The sequence below is a fragment of the Nanorana parkeri genome, unplaced genomic scaffold, assembly GCF_000935625.1.
Source record: "Nanorana parkeri isolate BGI_ZX_2015 unplaced genomic scaffold, ASM93562v1 scaffold707, whole genome shotgun sequence".
Lineage (NCBI taxonomy): Eukaryota > Metazoa > Chordata > Amphibia > Anura > Dicroglossidae > Nanorana > Nanorana parkeri.
The window spans coordinates 553,871-575,178 of record NW_017306975.1 but is presented as its reverse complement, the minus strand read 5'-3'; the positions used below and the strand labels follow the sequence as shown (position 1 = coordinate 575,178).

At 43.6% G+C, this 21,308-nt stretch overlaps 1 protein-coding gene across 1 annotated transcript in view; it reads left to right on the top strand.

Annotated features, from left to right (window-relative positions):
• The window catches only part of DNAJC7 (DnaJ heat shock protein family (Hsp40) member C7), a 65,266-nt gene that overhangs the window by 26,249 nt on the left and 17,709 nt on the right, over positions 1-21,308 (top strand). Inside the window, exons 3-8 of the mRNA XM_018563889.1 lie at positions 7,041-7,165; positions 12,837-12,950; positions 13,159-13,233; positions 15,306-15,424; positions 16,808-16,961; positions 20,539-20,703. Of these exons, the coding sequence (XP_018419391.1) occupies positions 7,041-7,165; positions 12,837-12,950; positions 13,159-13,233; positions 15,306-15,424; positions 16,808-16,961; positions 20,539-20,703 (752 nt within the window). The remainder of the gene's footprint in view (positions 1-7,040; positions 7,166-12,836; positions 12,951-13,158; positions 13,234-15,305; positions 15,425-16,807; positions 16,962-20,538; positions 20,704-21,308) is intronic.

Genomic DNA, 21,308 nt, shown 5'->3' with positions numbered 1-21,308 from the left:
AGAATCGCGTTTGCCAAAGTTTTCCTCGCTTTTAATCATGTACAAATTACCGGCTCTGAAGTTTCCAAATTCTCTAGTCGGAGACGTTCACCAACCAGGCCATGAGCCGCAAGCGGCTCAGATTCGGATGTGTGAACCTCATCTGTTCCAAGAGATCCTCCTCCAAGGGAACTGGATCCGCTACCCTCATCTGCCATACCCAGGGATTCATGGCCTCCCTGGCCAGTAATGTAGGATGGCTATAACCTTCACTTTCTCTTGACGCAGCTTAACAGGATCATCAGAATCATGCAAAATGGTGGAAACACATACACCAAGCTGTAATTCCACCTCTGCATCAACACATCCCGAGCTAGAGCCGCTGGATCGTAATAACGGGAAAAGAATGTCCGGAAATCCCCACAGACGTATTATGGGTTCCAGGTAAAGCATTTTTAATCCCTACACGTTGTGATCAGCAAAATCCCGACTGAGCCTGTCCGCCTCGATTGTCAACCCCTGGAAGGTGGCAAACCATCAAATCTTTGAGGTTCGTCTCTGCCCCCCTGAAAATCTCTGCTGCTATCTGAAGAAGCGGAAGACTCTTCGTGCCCTCTTGTTTGGCTACATAGGCTACCGTCGTGCTGTTGTCCGAATTCTTTTGACCAATGAAGCATAGGGTCAAAGACCTTCAGTGCTTCCCGGATTTACGACAATTCTAAGAGATTTGAGCTTGACGGTACCTGTCCTCTCCAACGTGCCTGAACCTGCTGCCCCATACACACAGCTCCCAATCTTCCATGCTGGCATCAGTGGTTAGACAAATCCAGTTCCTCGACTCTAGAGATCTACCCAGAACTAAGTTCGACTCTTTTTTTTTTGTCCACCACGTCAAAGACTGGCAAACAAAACTCGGGAGATGAATCATCTGTGTAAGGCATGATTGTCTCCACCGCTGGAGAGAATTGAATTGAAATGTTCTCCTGTGCCACCTGGCCCACGGGACTACCGGGGTCGAGGAAGAGAGAAAACCAAGGAAACATGTGCATAGTCTCGCTGAGGTCTGCATCATCCACATCATCATTGAAGCACTCTCTTGTATTATCTTCACCTTCCTGGGAGGCAAGAAGACTCTGGATAGCCGTGTGTTGAATAGGATGCCTAGATACTCTAGTTGTCTGGACGGTTCCAGAGAACTCTGATCCCTGTTCACCAGCCCACCAAATGATCTTGGGGAGTTCAGTATCAAATCTTGATGGTGCACTGCTTGGGATCTCCAATTGGCCAACAGAAGAAGATCGTCCAAATAGTGATATACTTTAATGTCCCAAGTACGGAGCTATCTGAGCAGATAGAAGCTTTTTAAAAGTCCTTGGAGCCGTACACAGGCCGAACGGCAGGCAATGAAAGATAATGAGGCAGATTTACTGCCGAACAGGCCGCCGTCCAGCCGGGAGAGGCTGAACTCGACCAGTGAAGAAATAAGGAAAACCAACATACTCTGCCACATCTAAATAGTCAGACTGAGGACAGAAAAAGAACACGAGGTAGGTAGGCCTCTCCTTTTATTTCGCTTTTAGGGTGGTCATAAGAGGGGGTCGTGAGGGCGGAGCTGACCCGCAGTAGGCTGACATGAGGAGGGCCAGGAAATATATGCCCCACATCCAATCAATGGATTACTATGAAAGAAATTAACCCTCTGACCACAACGCTTAAAGCACTGCGGGATCCATAAACAGCCATTCGATAACCTAGTTAAGGACACTTAGCGTCCTAAAAATAGTAGCACCAGATTGAGAGCCAGATATGCCCCTATACAGAACATTCTGGAGAGATTTAAAAGGGGTAAGTAGGGCACCTTCTGTTGCTGTGCAGGGCTGCCAATTACTACAATTGAAAATTAGGAAAAGCTCTTACGTAAATATTTTTTTCTGAACTTTTTTTAAGTGGGCCTTGTGTACCCCTGTGATGTGCATCCATGCAGGACCCACAAAGCCCCTGCCACCCACTCCAGGACTTGAGATAGAGTTGTAGTCCATGACTTGATCCCCACATTGTAGAAATCCGTGTGATATATGTTAAAGAAGAACTCCAGTCTTATGAAATCTTAACCCTGGCAGTGAGGCTACCCCCGCACTGCAAGGGTTATGTGATCATTTTGATATATCAACCCAACCTTGGATCCGGCTAGCTGCAGCTCAACCTCTGATCCCTGCAGCCCCTCTGTCCTGGCGATGTAGAAGAACTCCAGTCTTATGAAATCTTAACCCTGGCAGTGAGGCTACCCCCGCACTGCAAGGGTTATGTGATCATTTTGATATATCAACCCAACCTTGGATCCCGCTAGCTGCAGCCCCTCTGTCCTGGCGATTGGCTGTCCCTCGGCTTCCTCAGGTCCAATACACTATATTACATTCTTATTTGTTGTAAGAATGATTCCATTAAAAGGAACTGGACGGTCACATCCAGATATTCCCCAACAAGGAGTTCAGCCAGGGAAGGAAAGCACAGTATCGGCTGAAGGCCAGATAGTAAAACAGGTCAAAACATGGGCATCACATGCAATTTAAGGGTTACTTGCGATTAGGTGGCCTAAGGTCGCAACTGCGCCCTTATACATCCAGCCAGAGATCCGCCTCCTGTGGGTATTTAAAGAAGTATGTTTTCCCTTTGTTAGCAATTCTTAGTTTGTGGGGATAGCGCATCTTATTGATGACGTTTTTGTTATGGAGCCTTTTCTAAATATTGGTGTATACAACTCTTTGTTTTTGGGTGCCCACTGGGGGTAAAATAGTATTGCTGTTATAACATATGGTCTGTAGATTTTTCACTTGAGCAAGTATGTAGACCTTGTCACAGAAATCTAGAATACGGGTGATGATGGATCTCGGGGGTACCTGGGAAGCTAGTGGTGGGGGATGCAGCTCTTGTATGAATTTGTTGGGCCTTTTCAATATCGAAGAGATTAGAGAAGGATTGGTCGCCCATTGTGTCCTTAACTACTTTCCGTCCATGGCCGTTCGTGAACGGCCGGACGGACGTCTGCTAGGAGCGGGAGGGCATCTTAAGACGTCCTGCCCCTCCCCCTTCTCGTGTGCGGCACTCAGCGCGCACACAAGAGGGAAAACTGTAAGCATGTAAACAGCCAGCGATGGCTGTTTACATACAAGCGATCAGGCGTCTCTAGAGACGCCCGATCGCTTGCAGGAGCTGTGGGTGTGCGCCACCCCCCCTCCTCTCCCCCCGTCCCTTTGTCTGTCTGCTCGTCGCCGCTGCCAGTCCGTGATCCGATGTGGCCGGTGCGGCTGGGACCGGCACGGCGACGCTCTAACAGCAGATCAAAGTGGGATCATTACTTGATCATCCCTTTGATCTCTCTTCCTGTCCCCGAATGCAGGAAGTGATGTATACTACATCACTTCCTGCATTCAGTGTCATTCTCCGGTGCAGAACACCGGAGAGAAGCTGATGAAGCAGATCTCTGCTTCATCAGCTTCTGTGGGGGTCCCTAGGTGACATCAGAGGTCTTGGAGACCCCTGATGTCTCCATAAAGAGGACCTGTTTGGTGAACTGGCTATTACATAGGGGATTCCTTAGTCCCCTATGTTATAGCAATAAAGTTAAGTCAAAAAAAAAAATTTCAGCATTAAAAAAAATAAAGAAGCTAAAAAAAATATTCACAAATAATAATTAAACAAAATAACACAAAAAATGTTTTAAAGTCCCCCGCCCCCCCACATACACACACAAACATGCGTCGGGTGCCCCTATGTACAAAAACGACGATTGCGCCCATTATGCAGCACATGTTACATATCGCCGCGAACGTCGCAGTGAGAACAATAATTCTAGGGCCATCAATCACTGATAACACTAAACTGATGAGCGGTAAATACGTTTAAAGCGTCGCTTTTGGCCAATTTTGGTTGCGGGAAGTTTTCTGCGATTTTGCGGGCGCGCGCAATTTTAAAGGTTGACATGTTTAGTGTCTATTTACCCGACGTGACCCCGTCTTTTATATTATACCAAAAAATTGGGGTGAAAATAAATGTTTCATAACATTTTATAGGGAAACATGTTTTTTTTTCAAAATTTAGTTTTTTTGTGATATAGTAAAAAAATAAAAACCCCAGTGGTGATTAAATACCACTAAAAGAAAGCTCTATCTGTCCCCAAAAAATGGTATGAAATTCATTTCAGTACAGCGTTGCATGACGGAATAAACATCAGTCAAAGTACTGCAGCGCTGAAAAATGGCCTGGCCAGGAAGGGGGTGAAACACCATGGCCTTTAAGTGGTTAAGTAATTTCTCAATGAAGGATTCAACATTTTCTCTCCCCTGGGAACCCCAGAAAAGCATTATTTCTCTACAAACTGTCCTCATGTGATCTCCTGCAGGCTGGAGGCTCTGTATAATCTAATGACAGTTGCCAGTGCCCACAGCTCTTTGCAGGTTGTTTACAAGTAATTCAGCAACCTGTTATTACCTATGGATGATCACATATGGGCACAAACTGCATCAAGGTGCGGTCATCTGCAGGTAATCGCAGGCTGCGCGATTATTTGCAAACAGCTGCGGGTGGTGGTAGCTGTCATTGGATTATACAGCGCCTCCCATCTGCAGGAGATCTCGTGGGTCTCACGGAGAAATGAATGAGACTTATGCGAGTGGCCCCATTCGGAGGTGTGAATAGATTTTGGTTCATTTGTTGGCCCTGTAAGGTTGTGTGTAGAACTGGAGTTTGGCCCATTTAATGCACTGAAATAACTTAGAAGCTGCCCTGGTAGAAGAACAGATTGCAGCAAGTCTTGCTATGTATGCTATCTATACATCCTCCTTTCCAGCATTCCTTTGTAATGGATGTTTTGCATTTAGGAAGTTGGAAGCAAAGAGTATGCATGTGTGGAACATATTCCCCAATCAAAGACCAAAAAAATAGCAGCCTCTCTGAGCTCACACTGGTATGTAACATCAGTGATCATCCATTGCTTCCAGCTGCTTCCTGGCCATATGGACCGACTCTAAAAACAGCCTGGGTGACTGAGCAGCTGATGTTAAGGGAAATACTCCAACTCTACGTGCCGTTGCACTGCTGGTTTACAGACTACAGCAGTGTCCTCCCATTAGAAACTTGCACTTGTGATTTATAATTGTAGTTATCATTGTTGCTGTGATGTTAGTGATATATATAGGAGGTGACACAGGGGCTAGTTATGTGTGAAACGTCTGTTTGCTTTTTCTTTTTATCAGCAAACCTTTTTTTTTGTCCTGTGCATAAATGTAGGTTTACCAGAGTAATTTCAGTTCTGCTTTCCACATTTGCTGCTGTTCTATCATTTGCAGCCATGTTTGTCATTCGATTTTGAAAATAATCGTTAGCTGCAGCTCTAGGTATGTGTTAAATTCTTTAAGCTGTAAATCTGTACATTTAGAAAGAAAATTCACATTCTTAGTTTGACACTGCAAGGGTCTGTGTTGAGGGGCTTTGGGCTTGTGTCAATGGGCAATTCAGCTTCCTTATCACATTAGATTAAGGGCCTGTTCACAGCATAGCGTTGCACTAAATGCATTGGGGTGCGATTCAAATGAATGGCAATGCAACGTACCTAGTGCACGGTTCCCCATGCTATGTGCGCTGTGCTAAACGCATTGATACCATGCATTTAGCCCAATGCTATGTTCTGAACAGGCCCGAAGACATTTCTGACAGCTTATTTTACACTTCTATAGACTTGCATGGGGAGAGAAGCAACTGTGATGTCCTAATCGATTAGTTGGCCGATTTATTTTCCGATTTAGTCAGTTAAAAAAATGTAAATAAATACCATCCTTAATTTAAAATGAAAGTTTACTTCAGAATAAAACTGCATGCACAACTTTTTGCAATGGCGCTGCACTGGAACGCACAGCATTGTGGTACCGTGCGTTCCAGTGCAGGCAATCACACTGTCGGTGGGAGGCGCGTTTGGGTTGCCGTTGAAATGGCACTGCAGCGCACCTCCCGCAGCAGAATTTGTCAGGCTGAAACCGAAAATTACTTTTTTTCCAACCTTTTTATAATTTTTTTTTTCATAATTGTATTGTAAGCACATGACGCTTGAATAGCTTAAGCCAGGGAATGATAGCTGCCAGTGGGAAGACTCTGCAGACGGTAGCTGAGCCAAAGTATATCAGGTAGTGGGCTGGTGCAAAAGCCAGCCTGCTATTGGCCATTTCAATAGCCAATAGCAGACTGACTATTGCACCTGCCCACTGCTTGCTGTGCCCTCTTTCCAACGTGGGGAGAGTTGGGGGATCAAACCAACTAATCGATAATGAGGATACTTGACAACTATTCTTATAATCGATTATCGATTAGTTCGTTGCAGCCCTAGATGTCACCATCAACACAGATATAAAGAAATACTTGTAATCTAAGCCTCTGCCCCATATAGGTTTTCCAGTTTTTTGGCACTTTTGCTTTCAAGGACTACTTAACATGCTAGCTTTACATTTTAGAACAGCACCTATGTATACATTTCCCCAAAGGCTTATGGTAAGTAATGTATACAGGGATATAGTTAGCCTGCTACAATATTTTTGATGACTGGTTCTTAGACTGCACATTTTATACCATAATGAATTAAGTTCTTATGAATTTTATGGACATGTTCCAAAATAATAAAAAAAAAAAAATTCCTAGCCCCTCGTCAATACAGTAAACTGTTCCATCAAGATGGTAAAAATCTAGTGCCTGCACATAATGTCCCGTAGGCTTGAATGGGATTTACCTACCCATACTGCAGGAACAAAATCCCATCTAGCTGGGAGCTGGGCTGCAGACAGCGGTTTGCACAGTTTATATTGAGGAGACTTGGGAGAGAGCCTAATGGAATTTTTTTTTTTTCTTTTTTGATCTTAGCCTTTAACTTAATTTTTTACTTATGGAATATAGTTGGTAGCCTTTAGAAAATGGTGTAATGGTGCCATCTAGAGGTAACCAACGTTAATGCAAGTTGTTCCTGACAGTAAAAAGTGTATGTATGATTTTTCTTGTCTTTTTTTTCTTTTTTTAAAAAGATTGCTCATGCAGGAATGCTAGTTACTATGGAAACCGTGCAGCCACCTTGATCATGCTGGGAAAGTTTCGGGAAGCGCTGGAGGATGCTCAGCAAGCCGTTCGACTAGATGACACCTTTGTGAAGGTGGTTACTAAATATTGTGTTTATTCTGTGTTGTGACCAGTCTAGATCAAAATGAAACCAGTGCTGACATTTTCTAAGGCTGCTGTAGGTTGCCAGATCTTGGATATGGATTCCCTGCTTTTACCACAATATGCTTTGAAAACGATACATGTAATTAAGCTATTATTTTGTTACCTTGTGTGTGTGTGTGTGTGTGTTAAAGTAGTAGTAAACTCTCTCAAAAAAAATTCTATAATGAATCCAGATGAAGCACATATACATTACGCAGCAAAGTATTTCTTAACGTTTTTGCCCAAACACTGACCATCATGTTTCTGAACAGCTGCTTCCAAAGCTCTCAGCTCAGCTTCCCTGAACTCTGTCCAGTACAAGATCACAAGGGACAGTGCAGACTCCAGCAACTGTTCATCTATCAGGGCCCGTTCACACCGTGCAGTTTGGCCGCGCGGATCCGCCGACATGAACGTTCCCATACATTGCTATGGGGACTGTTCATGCGACTGTGCAGGTACCCCCACCCCGCCCACCAGCATTGCTCCCTGACCCTTTTTTGCTGCGCTGTTCAGCGCGGTTTTGGCGTTTTTTTTATTGCGTTTCAGCGCTGAAACGCAATTAACTCCCAAAACAGCCCTTTTAAAATCAGCGCAGAAACCTCGCTGATCCACAACTGTCCTGGTGTGAATGGGGCCTCAGCTTGGAGGAGAGGGGGGGAGGGAAGTAGCTTAAGTTACTGTGTGTTGGTGGAGATGCACACAGCTTACTAGCATACACAAGGCTGACTGCATAGCACTCTGCTTGAGAAAGGTGTCACTCTCAAACAGGAAGTCAGGACCGGTGCTGAGGGAACCAGCTGATACTGCAGGAAACTAAAACTTTTAAACATCAAGGAGCAGCATCCATTGTAAGTGATTTCTTAAAGGAGAACTATGGGGTCAGTGTTTTTCCCCATAGTTCTCCTTAGGTTAACGGGAGGACACAAACTAGCGTATACTGAGACGTCGGAACTGATCCCGACTTAGACGACGGGATCCGCCCAGCTGCGTGAGTGAGAGGCAGAGCCAGCTGTACCCGCCCCCTCCCCCGTCCGTTCTGCCAGTCAGTGCTGGCAGATCGGAGAGGGGAATCCAGCCCCTCCCCCTGTCACGGCAGAGAGCTGTGACAGGATCGAGAGGTGAGCGAACCCGGTATGTGTTCGCTCACCTCCCGATCTACTGAGCCGACCTGTGACAGTCTCATTGTCACAAGTCGGCTAGAACTAGGAGGTGAGTGAAAAGCACTAACCTCATAGTTCTCCTTTAAGCATTTGAAATAGCTTTAAATGCTTTTGACTTTAATATCACTTTAAGTATTGGTTTTTCTAAAATATACATATAACTGCTACATGTTTCTCTTTTCACAACACTAACTGATTTGTATCATTTAGCAGTCAGTTTAAGAACGTTCGTGCAACAGCCTGTCTTATCTGCAGAGAACAAAGGCATTTAAGAATCCGCAATACAATTTGCCAAATTTGATTAACTTTATAAGGCGGTTTATTTTTCATTACAAAATTGGTGTTTCACTTTAAATAAATCAGCCTGTTTCATTTCCCGGAATGGGTCCTGTGAACGTCAATGATGAAGTTTTGGTATGGACTTAAAGCTATTGCGTTTGAGTAACATTGTGATCAGAGAGCTATTTCTGCTTCTACACTGTTATGATGTAAATATAGAAGTTGCCATTCCTGACTTGTTTTTTTAAAAATGCAGCTTTCAGGAACTTCCTTTTACTACTTTGTCACTGACATGGCACCAGCATACAGGGAGGGAGTTCATACTTCATACATTTTGGAGGGCCCAGGTAATGAATGAAAGGTGAATATGTGTTGCTGGAGGGGGAGCGAGAATTACAATGAACCTACTGATTTGCCAAAACGCATGCTTTAAAAAAATGGTTAAATGTACATTAAAGAACACAGGAAAGTAATCGGAGACCATCCAAGGACTAACAAGCCCCCTATGTGGAAGCACGTTGGAGGTGACAGGTGCTCTTTAAGGAGACTTTGTGTTAGACCCCTAATATTGCCTTTCTACTCCAATGAAGCTAATCAAGCACATATTCATCCCCAGCCATAGCAGCCAGGAAATGACAGCTCTGAACCTGGAAGTGACAAAATACTCGCAGCTTTGAGGGCTCATGATTTGATTGGTATGCCATACGGCACTTTTAGTAAAAGGGTTAAAGGAAAACAGTCAAGAATAATATGGAAACCACGATTGTTGACATTTCCACATAGAAGTTGAAGTTACCTGGCTTTCCTGCTGGCCCTCTGACTTACGTTCTTTGGCAATAGCAGCCTTGTTTCCATTGACAGCCTCAACTTTTTTAAATTTAAACTGGTTACAGCCTATTTTATTGCGTCTCCTGGTTATAAGCGGCGTAGAGCAGCATTTCCAGCATCCAGACAACTTTAGCAGCTTTTCACAAGAAAACAAGAAAGACATAAAGCGCAAGATAAATCCTATCCTGTCTGACACTATAATTTGCATCCCTCATTGCCAGGGAGCTAAAGCTTGTGTCCAGCTGCAAGAAACATAAGCTTTTTCACTTACATGGCTGACAGTTCATGTTGTCTTTCCTTTTCTCTCACACATGCTTTTCCTCCTTTCTTCAGGTGTTGGAAGAGCCTATGATCAGCCAACTCCCTATAAAATAAAAGTTACTGCACTTGTTTAACCACTTGAAGACCGGGGTGTTAAACCTCCTTCCTGTCCAGGCCATTTTACACTATTCAGCACTGTGGTACTTTGACATTTATTTGGTCCTGCAACACCGTGCTGAAATTAATTTTTGTATAATTTTTTTAGGGACAGATAGATCTTTCGTTTGGTGATATTTAATCACCACTGTGGTTTTTATTTTTTACTACATAAAGAAAAAAAATTACCAAAAAAATTGAAAAAAGTTTTCCCTACATTATGTTATGAAACATTTTATTATTTACCAAGTTTTTAAATAAAAGATGGGGTCAGGTAAATAGCCACCAAACATGTCAAGCCTTGAAATTGAGTGCGCCTGCGAAATCACAAAATTGACTATAGGCGACGCTTTAAAAGCTTTTGGCGCTTATCAATTTAGTGTCAACAGTGATTGGTGGCACTACAATTATTCGAACTTCACGGTACGCGGTGATACGGAATATGTGCGGCACAATGGGAGAGCAGTCTTCGTTTTTGCACATAGGCGCACCGGACACATGTTTGCATTTTGCATGTGTGTACATGGGGCTAAGAAGCCCCCTGTGTGATAGCAAATGTACAGTGACAGTTTGTCTTCATGGAGACATCAGGGGGGGCGCAGACCTTTAGACAACACAAGCGATCGGACGCCTCTATAGCCACCTGAACACTTGTATCTAAGCAGCCATCGCCGGTTGCTTAAAATGCTGTTGGCAGCGGGGAAGGACGTTTTGAAACGCCTACCCACATTCTGGTGGTTATTAAAGGCTTCTTACCTCCTTGTTTGCTTTCTACTTTTTTGTGTTCAGTGTACAATCTGGGCATCTGCTGGGACAAATGAACTCCCATGTGTGGGAGTTAAAGGAGAACTATGGGGTAACCTTTTTATTCCATAGTTCTCTTAAGGGTCGTGGGAGGACATATATTAGCGTCCTCCCGTGACCCAAAGTTCAGTATATAGCGAGCTATATACTGAGAGCGACGCAGCGGGGACGGATCCCCACAATGCTGTTGAGATCCACCCAGCAACGTGAGTAACAGCTGGCTCTACCTATCTAGAGGCAGAGCCAGATGTGCCCGCTCCGTCCGTTCATCCACTCAGCCCTGGAGGATTGGAGAGGGGAGGGGGGGAATCCGTGCAGGGAGCGCTGACTGACAGTCACCGCTCTCTGCAGGGAGATGATCGGTATGCGTTCAGAGTCGACGTGTGACAGTTTCATTGTTACACGTCGGATCGAACTACGAGGTTGAGTAAAAATCACTCACCTCATAGTTCTCTTTTAAATCACCCTGGACCAACCACTGAAAATGGCCAAAGATGTCGGCAACTGGGGAGCTTACACTGCACTGCTAGAGTGGAGGTGGTATACTTCCTCTTTAACTACCTCCGGGCCGGCCGTTTTTTCAGGAAAAAAAACAGCCGGCCGGGAGCTCTCTAGATCTGAGCGGGCGTCTTTAGACGTCCGCTCAGACACGCCCCCTCGCGCACGCAGCTGGGCACGCGCGAGCGGGTAATGGCCGATATTTAAAAACAGGCAGCGATGCCTGTTTAACATACAAGCGATCCGCTTCAGAAGCTGGAAAGAAGCTGATGGAGCAGATCTGTGCTTCATCAGCTTCTTTTGGGGGGTCCTAGGTGACAGGGGTCTTGGAGACTCCTGATGTCTCCATAAAGAGGACCTGTCACATATTTTGCTATCACATATGGGGGTTTTATTAGCCCCCTTATGTGATAGCAATAAAGTTTAGTGGAAAAAAAAAATTAAAGTCCCTCCCCATACATACACGCATGCAAACATGCGTCGGGGGCGCATACGTGCAAAAAAGACGATTGCGCCCATTACGCCGCACATGTTACATATCGCCGCGAACGTCGGAGTGAGAGCAATAATTTTAGGGCCATCAATCACTGATAACACTAAACTGATGAGCAGTAAAAGCTTTTAAAGTGTCGCCTATGGCCAATTTTGGGTATGGTAGTTTTCTGCGACGTCGCGGGTGCGCGCAATTTTAAAGCTTGACATGTTTGGTGTCTATTTACCCGACGTGACCCCGACTTTTATATATTTTACCAAAAAACTGGGTAATAAATGTTTCCTAACATAATGTAAAAAAAAAATATTCAAAATTTTCAGTAATTTTTCCTAATTTATAGTAAAAAATAAAACCCGTAGTGGTGATTAAAGGAGAACTATGAGATGAGTGATTTCCACTCACCTCATAGTTCTAGCCGACCTGTGACAATGAGACTGTCACAGGTCGGCTCAGTAGATCGGGAGGTGAGCGAACACATACCAGGTTCGCTCACCTCTCGATCCTGTCACGGCTCTCTGCCGTGACAGGGGGAGGGCTGGATTCCCCCCTCCCCGCTCCGATCCGCCAGCGCTGACTGGCGGAACGGACGGGGGAGTTGGGCGGGTACAGCTGGCTCTGCCACTAGATAGGCAGAGCCATCTGTCACTCACGCAGCTGGGCGGATCCCGTCATCTACGTCGGGATCGGCTGCGGCGTCTCAGTATACCTCGAGCGGTAGCTCGCGGTATACTGAGCTTAGGGTAACGGGAGGACGCTAGTTTGTGTCCTCCGGTTACCCTAAGGAGAACTATGGGGAAAAACACTGACCCCATAGTTCTCCTTTAAATACCCCCCAAAATGGAATAAAATTCATTTCAATACAGCGTTGTATGACGGAATAAACGTCGGTCAAAGTACTGCAGCGCTGAATACTGAAAAATGGCCTGGCCAGGAAGGGGGTTTAAACACCTGGTCTTCAAGCAGTTAAAGACTTGCCATGAAAATATATTGTGTGCAAATGTTTATTCAGTTTGTTGGGTTTTTTTGTCTGTTTTTAATAACAAACTTGACTTATGCAGAATTTTCAAATCACTGAAGTTGGATTGTTGCTCCACATCTTGTACTGTGACCCTTACAAGGATTTTATTGCATGCTTTTAGGGTCATCAACGAGAGGGAAAGTGTCACCTGACACTGGGAAATGCAATGGCTGCATCTCGCTGCTTCCAAAAGGTTCTGGAGATGGAGCCTAACAATGAGCAGACCCGGCAAGAGGTATTGATAAAATGTTGTAGTCTCTGCACTTGTACATTGCTTACAGGCACTTGATGTGTGTATACCTCTTTGTGTTCTGTTCTTGAGTTTTAATCCCTCCTGATTTAACTCCAGTAGTGCCAAAGTATCCTGTAGCAACATGTGCCTTCCCACATGTGTATATACCTGGAAGGTTGCATACTTTACTCTGCATCTCTTTTCTTTATAGCTGAAAAATTCAGCAGCCGTTCTAGAATATGAAAGGATTGCGGAAGTCGACTTTGAGAAACGCGATTTTAGAAAGGTAAATTTGTTTCTTCATTGTATCATATGTGATACAGAAAATATGAAATATAGAAAGTGTTATTCCTACATGTAGGGGCTGGATCTATTAAGGTGTATCTGCTAACGCCTAGAACTCCCTCTGGTGGCTTGTAGCTGTCCTTTTATAGGTTGCATGTAAAAGCCTCTCAGTAAGCGGCTCGCAATCTATCAGTACAGTTGCTGCACCATTGCCGTCATTTAACCGAGAGTCAGAGTTGAATATATCTAACTATTGCGTGACATGTTTTGAGTTTGGCTTACAAGCTAAGAAAAGTCTTTTTTAATCTTGATTCAGTAGGTATACTAGATGAATTGGATTTGAAGTCTTACTTTTCCAGTGCAGAGGTGGATGATCTGTGGCTGCGGCCCAAAATGAAATAGTAAAATTATTAGTTTATACACATATTGGGTTCAGTTGGAAGTCAAGTGAGTCCCTGACATGACATCAGAACACAAGAAAGAAGCACATTTATCTTTAAAGCTTTAGTAAAATGAATAACATTGGTCTGGAACCAATGCCCCAGTAGCTACAAGTAGCAATTCATCTCCATTAACCCTTTCTATGCTGGTCACGTCAGTGGCTTTTACTGTTCTGCTATGAACTCATGGTCGCTTTAGCCAGAACAGTTCTCCCGACGGTCCCCTTTAAAATAACAGCTGTTAACAAAAAATCCGGGCAATCTAAAGCCTCTTCTCCCCGCCTGGAGCCGCTACAGGCTGGGACCTATTTCTCCTCGGATCCCTGCTGCTCTCACCCACCTGTATGGGCTGAAGCAGTGGGGATCCGAGGATAAATGGCCGGTGGGGTGGCGGAGGAGGGAGCGCTGAAGAGATTACCGTAATATACAGGGGTACGGGTACTCCTAGAATGAGATCCTAATAGGTTGGACTTGATGGACTAATGTCTTTATTCAACCTCAAATACTATGTTAGAACACATCAAAATGCTTGATTTTTTTTTTTCTTTTTCAAATAACATTAATTTAACTTTGGCAGCACGTGGCAAAGGGTGGTGATGTATTGCCATGCATTGTGATACGCTGTGTTCGTCTGTATCATTTTATCACAACACACACACCAGCACAGCGCACAAACGATTTTTAACATAAGTCGCTTAATTACAGTTTTGCACTACTTCATTTATTTTTTTACCGTTGCAAAAGGGCACGATTTTTATACGGTTTGGGGGGTCTTTTACAAACGCTAGCAATGCAGCAGTAGAAAATCAAAATTATGGGAAAAATTGCAAAAATGGTGTGGCCTGCTGAGGTTTAAAGTGTTCCCTAGGATTGTCACAGAAAGGGTTAAAGTTACCTGTACTTTATAATTTAAAAAAAAATAATCATTTATAATAATGTAAATAAATTGTGGCCATAAGCATGATGTTTTGGTGGGTTTGGCTAGCTTATAGAGAATAATGTCCAGTATGAGTAAACATACCAACCTCTCTGCATTATAAAAAAAAAAAAAACAGGCTACAGTAATGAGAAGGCTTGTACACAGGTCAAATTAATGAAAGGTACAGTGCTTCTTGGTGGCTGTGGTGCAGTTCTCATGCTTGGAGTAGACAGAGGTATTTGTTGCAGAGGTTAATACCTGTATAAGGCCCAATAAATGTTTTTTTTATTAATTTAATACAGCTGCCCTTTAAAAGGAACTGTCCAGTATGGCATATATGAAAGCAGTAGTTGCTGACTTGATCCTAAGGTGAAAGCTGTGGGACTCTCAACTTTAGCCTTGCTTCAGTAGCTAAGAGTCCCTGACCTGCAACAAGTTAGCGAGTCACTAGCTCCATGCTTGTTATAAAGTTGAGTTTTGAAGTGAACCCAGTCTAATAGTTTATCTCGCATTTGTCAACGTTCCCTACTTTGTGAGTGGCAGAGGTACAAGTATTAGATTGTAAGCGCCACAGGATTGACGAGAATGCTTTAATGTTAGTGTAAGGAATGTAAACAAAGCTTTATGGTTCTATTTGTAATTATTTAGCCTCCTCTGTATTCCATATGCATACAAAAATGTACAGCGCTTTTGCTTATTGCTTTTTTGTGGCAGGTTGTATTTTGCATGGATCGGGCCTTAGAGTTAGCTCCTGGCTGCCACCGCTTCAAAATCCTTAAAGCAGAATGTCTGGCGATGCTTGGCCGCTACCCAGATGCCCAGTCTGTTGCCAGGTAGTGTATACATTATAGCTTTTTTATAACTACTTCTCGTTATGTCTGTCTGCTGCCTGTGGACAGGTGACAGAATTGTGTAAGTTATTCCTCAGCCTTCATATTTGAGTGATCATTTTAACTTTCTCCAAAACGCTGCTTGAGATTGTCTGTTAACAAGATTGTTTATATATCTTTTTGCTGATACTTGCAGAGTTTAATATTTATTAGTCTGATAATAGCCACTCTTTACTGGATTCCAGCACCATAAAAGCCTGTGTTTAGGGGTATCATGCCTTCCCTGCCGTGAAAAGAGATGAACCTGGTCATTGTTTCTGTGGCCCCTGTAGCTCTTAATTTAAAGCAATAAGACAAGTGAAAAAGAAACATATAAAGCAGGGGTACCGAGTTGAAGTTCAAAGAGGTCTATTGAGTACAATTCTCTTTCAGCAAAGGTCCAGATCCCATGTCCTTTCAATACCCCCTTACATTAGTGTTCCCCATCAGAGTGCCCCCTTACATTAGTGTTTCCCATCAGATCATCCCCTTGCATTAGTGTTCCCCATAAGAGCACCCTCTTTCATTAGTGTTCCCCATAAGAGCACCCTCTTTCATTAGTGTTCCCCATCAGAGCGCCCCCTTTCATTAGTGTTCCCCATCAGAGCGCCCTCTTTCATTAGTGTTCCCCATCAGAGCGCCCTCTTTCATTAGTGTTCCCCATAAGAGCACCCTCTCTCATTAGTGTTCCCCATAAGAGCGCCCTCTTTCATTAGTGTTCCCCATCAGAGCACCCTCTTTCATTAGTGTTCCCCATCAGAGCGCCCTCTTTCATTAGTGTTCCCCATCAGAGCACCTTTTTTGGTAGTGTTCCCCATCAGAGCGCCCTCTTTCATTAGATCCACCGCACTCCAGACCGAAATCCCTGCTCCACATCACACCTCCAACAGTTGGAGGGCACCAGTGGGTTAATTTTATGCAGGAGTGTGGGAACCCTGCACCATCTGGCTAAGATCTTGTAATATGACCTGTGGATGGCACCGCGCAAATCACAGGAATATTGAAAAAGTCACCAGCATTCTAAAGTCAAATGTGCTGAACATCCTTTTTATTAAGACGCTAGGCAAACATAGTGACGCAGTGCAATAAGCAACGTTTCGGAAAAAAACATGGTCCGACATTTATTTACCCCCGCTATAAAGATTAGTTTGCAATTCAGTAGATATTTGCTTGTCACTAGTAAGCAGCTACTAAACCACCTGAGAAAAACAGGTGTCATTTTTTTATTGGATTTAGTCTGTTGGCTTATAAATTATGCAACCTGTGTGGTGAGGCTTGAAGGCCTGTCAGATTATTGTATGGCTTGTACATTTGATATCTTATTTCTGTACATTGTGTTTCTCCTAGTGACATCTTACGGATGGATTCTACAAATGCTGATGCTCTGTATGTACGAGGTCTCTGCCTCTATTATGAAGACTGTATTGAGAAAGCTGTACAGTTCTTTGTACAGGCCTTGAAAATGTTCCCAGATCACCAGAAAGCTCGTTTAGCCTGCAGGGTATGTGTTGCATGTTGTCTTTAAAGAAGCACAAAAATGTTATTTTTATTCAACTGGACTACACAGGAATGAAAACATTGCTCTGTTTGAATGTGTTAAAAATGGGTTGTTTGGATGCAAAATATGTGAAAAAAGTTTTCAAAAAGCTTATATGAAGACAGAAGACTCCTTGCACTGTATACAGACAGAGCTAGCATTTTGGGGAGGCCATACCTCCCCAAAATACATTTTGTTCTCCCCACTTGTCCTTCAATAGCATTTCCTTAAGCCCTTTCCCTGTACAGTTTATTTATATATCATTGGAACTAGAAATCAATATACTCTTTAATTTGCTTTACTTTACTCTTTACATGTCTACAGTGTATGTGTAGGCCCTGTTAACCACTTCAAGACCAGGTGTTTAGACCCCCTTCCTGGCCAGGCCATTTTTCAGTATTCAGCGCTACGGTACTTTGACTGACGTTTATTCCGTCATGCAACGCTGTACTGAAATGAATTTTATACCATTTTTTGGGGACAGATAGGGACTTTTGGTGGTATTTAAACACCACTGGGGTTTTTATTTTTTACTATAATTAGGAAAAATTACAGAAAAGTTTTGGTAGAAGCTGATGAAGCAGAGATCTGCTCCATCAGCTTCTTTCCAGCTTGTGAAGCTGGAGAGTGACACAAGAATGCGGACCTTTGGATACTGGGCACTGTATTGGGGTGTTTTCCAGACCTGCTTGTATTGTGTTGGTTAGCCGCAGAGTGATTTTGACGTTCAGAGCCATGGCACAGCCCCAGGTGTGACACAATATCTGAAGACTCACTTGGTAAGTAAGGCCAGTTGGGCTGAAGCACAGTGAGCTAGCTCACTGCAGCACTGTTAGGTGCATTTTATATTTCCTGCCACCGCTGGTTTACCCACAGTAAGGGTTAAAGCTGAAAGATCACACTTTGTGACATCTGTTGGGTGCAGTGCTGCCCATGTGCTCTCTGAGCTCTTTCCCGCCGTTCAGCTTGGAGAAGGCTTCATCCTGCTGCTGCTGCTTCTGAAGCTCCACATGGATCTCCAGTCCCCGAACAGTTCGCACTTGGTTGTTTGAAACCCATGTCAACACCAGCTTCCAGGGTTTGTGTGTATTGGAGCCTGGTTGCAGTACCATAATGCAGATGCAACATTTCTTCACTAGGATGCTCCGAATGCAATCCCATTTCTACAGATGACCTCAGACCATACTCCTCTATGGGTTTTTGGGAACTTTTATCATGTACCCCAGGCAAAAGCAGGAGGTAGCAGATCCGGCCAAGGCTCCAATTCAGGGGTTGAGAGGACCAAGTGTTGAACAAATTTAGGCAAATCCGCAGGTGTCTGAAAGATCCCAGTTTGGCCGTTGCGGAAGGTACGAAGAGAAAAAGGATATCCCCACTGATAAGAAATTGCAAAGTCACGTAACAAAGCTGTCAGGGGCCGCAAAGCACACCTCCAGGCCAAAGTACGCGGAGACAGGTCCTGGTAGAGAGTCACTTTGGCACCATCAAAGTCCATATGCCCTTTTAGTTTTAGCTTTCAGCACAATGTCTTAACTTTAAAAAAGTGGACACGGCAGAGAACATCACGTGGGCCGCTGGCGCCCAGCCTGCTATACCCAGGAGTGCGATGCACCCTGTACAGCTTAATCTCCTCAATGACCGCCTTGTGGCTCAGGGTTACCGCTTTTGGTACTGAAAATTAACCCCGAGCCACACTCGGGATTACCGCCAGGAAGGTTAAAGTCCATACTAGCCACCTATATAACAGATAAGGGTCTGATATGAGTTTTGGAGGGACTATATTTTTCACATTTTAGACTGGGGTACATACTTTTAAAGGGTGCCATGACTGAAAAAAGATCTTCACGTAAACACGCGTCTGGTGCGCCTGCATATCAAAACGACGATCCCGCTACACATGTTCAGTATCGTTACGCACGCTGGAGTGAGAGCAATAATTCTAGGGCCAATATTTCTAGGGCGTATTTCTAAACTGATGACCTGTGGGTCCTTTTAAAACGTCTATGGACTTTTTGGGGTACTGAATTTTGTCGCAGTTTCACAGACACACAATTTTTAACCTGGGCATTTTGGGTATGTATTTACTCGTTGTAACCTCATTTTTTTATGATTTAGTTTTACAAAAATTGTATTTTATTGTGTTTTGGGACATTTAACATTTTTCACTAAATGTTGGGGATTGATAAGGAGTTGCGCTAATGTTGTGCAACATAACAATTTGCAACTGCCAACATTTTATTCTATAGGGTCTTGGCTTTCAGAAAATATATAATGTTGGAGGTTTTAAATCATTACATTTTCTAAAATGTGGATTATAACATGTAAACAAAAAAGGAAAAAAAGGCCTTGGTCATGAAAGGGTTAAAGAGAACCTTTGTCTGTTTATCTTAAAAAAGAACTATGGGGGTAAGTGTTTTCCCCCATAGTTCTCTTAAAGGTCACGGGAGGATATATACTAGCGTCTTCCCATGACCCAAAGCTCAGCATATAGCAAGCTACAGCTCGCGGTATACTGAGATCGCTACAGCCAGGACGGATCCCGACATTACTGTCGAGATCCACCCAGCTGTGTGAATGACAGCTGGTTCTGCCTATCTAGAGGCAGAGCCAGCTGTACACGCCCCCTCCGCCGTCTGTTCCTCCACTCAGCGCTGGAAGGTCGGAGGGGGGATCCCTGCAGGGAGCCATGAGTGACAGTCACGGCTCTCTGCAGGGACAGGATCAAGAAGTGAGTGAGTGACGGTATGTGTTCGCTCACTTCCCAATCTATTGAGCCGACCTGTGACAGTTTCATTGTCGCATGTCTGCTCGAACTATGAGGTGAGTGATTTTCACCTCATAGTTCTCTAAAGTTTTAAAAATGCTTTAGGTGTTTTTATGTTACCAGTTTTCCAATTGTTCCTATTGGGTGTAGCATTGTTTTATTTTTGTTTTTTTACTAAGCCATCGTTTTTTGAGTTGAAGAATACAGTAAATAACTTTTGCGTGCAGAGCTGGCTGGTTTTCTTTACGTTTTTCTTGATACCAGTGACTAGACTTTTTATACAGAATAACTTAAAGTAGTATTAAACTCTCAAACGTTTTTAAATAATGAATGCAGATCCTGCAAAGCATTGCTTTACATTTTTGCCCACTTCACTTCACAAAACAATCATCATGTTCCTGAACAGCTGCTTCCAAGTGTTTCAGCTTGGCTTCCCTGAACTTCCTGTCCAGTACAAGATCACAAAGGACTGTGCAGACTCCAGAAACTGCTCATCTTCTATCTTGGAGAAGGGGGGGAGGGGAGTAGCTTAATTTGCTGTGTTTGTGGAAACACACAAAGCTTACTAGCACACACAAGAGTGACTGCATAGCACTCAGCTTGAGAAAGGAGTCACTCTAAAACAGGAAGTCAGGACCAGTGCTCAGGGGACCAGCTGATTCTTCAGAAAACTTTTAAACAAGGAGTAGCATTCATTGTAAGTGATTTCATCAGCATTTAAAATGGCTTAAAATCCTTTTGACTTTAATATTACTTTAACATCTTTCTCCATTTTAGAATGCCAAGGCCTTAAAAGCAAAAAAAGAAGAGGGCAACCAGGCATTTAAGGAGGGCAACTATGAACTGGCCTACAGACTTTACTCAGAAGCCCTCAGCATAGACCCCAACAATATCAAAACAAATGCCAAACTGTACTGTAATCGTGGCACTGTAAATGCAAAGGTAAGCAATGAATGGGAAACTTGTATCCTGTGTTCGTAATTGATTGGCACAGCCATCTAGTTGTATTCTGATCCCTCTATAATGGACATGCATTTTGGAGCTTGTGTTCATAGTGTTAAATTCACCTATAAACACATAACCTTCTATACTATTCGATCTATTTGGCAATGGCATTGCACAGCTACAGGGATGCCAGCATGAAGGTTTTCTCTTTTGCAGTGCTGAGACTGATCTGATTATAGCAGGCAAGGGAATTTTTCTTAATATTGCACTATTCCTAAGCTGTGTTCTAGCAGCGGATGCAGTATTTTCATTACGTAATTGGCATATATTTATATGGCTTTTGAAGCGGAAGAGCTGATAAAACAAGTAGCCAATTATAAAACAGCAAGAAAAAATAAGGCCCTTGAGTAGCTCCATGTACACAGTTGCATGAACAAAAAAAATAGCTTTCAGTTATTGGGTAGTAGGAAGTATTGACCCACGTGTTTACCCGATCACATCTAGTAAAGCCTGGAGCTTTTTATACGTTTTTTTTCCAGTGTTATCTTAAAGGAAAACTGAGTTGAGTGATTTACACTCATCCTCATGGCTAGAGCCTATGT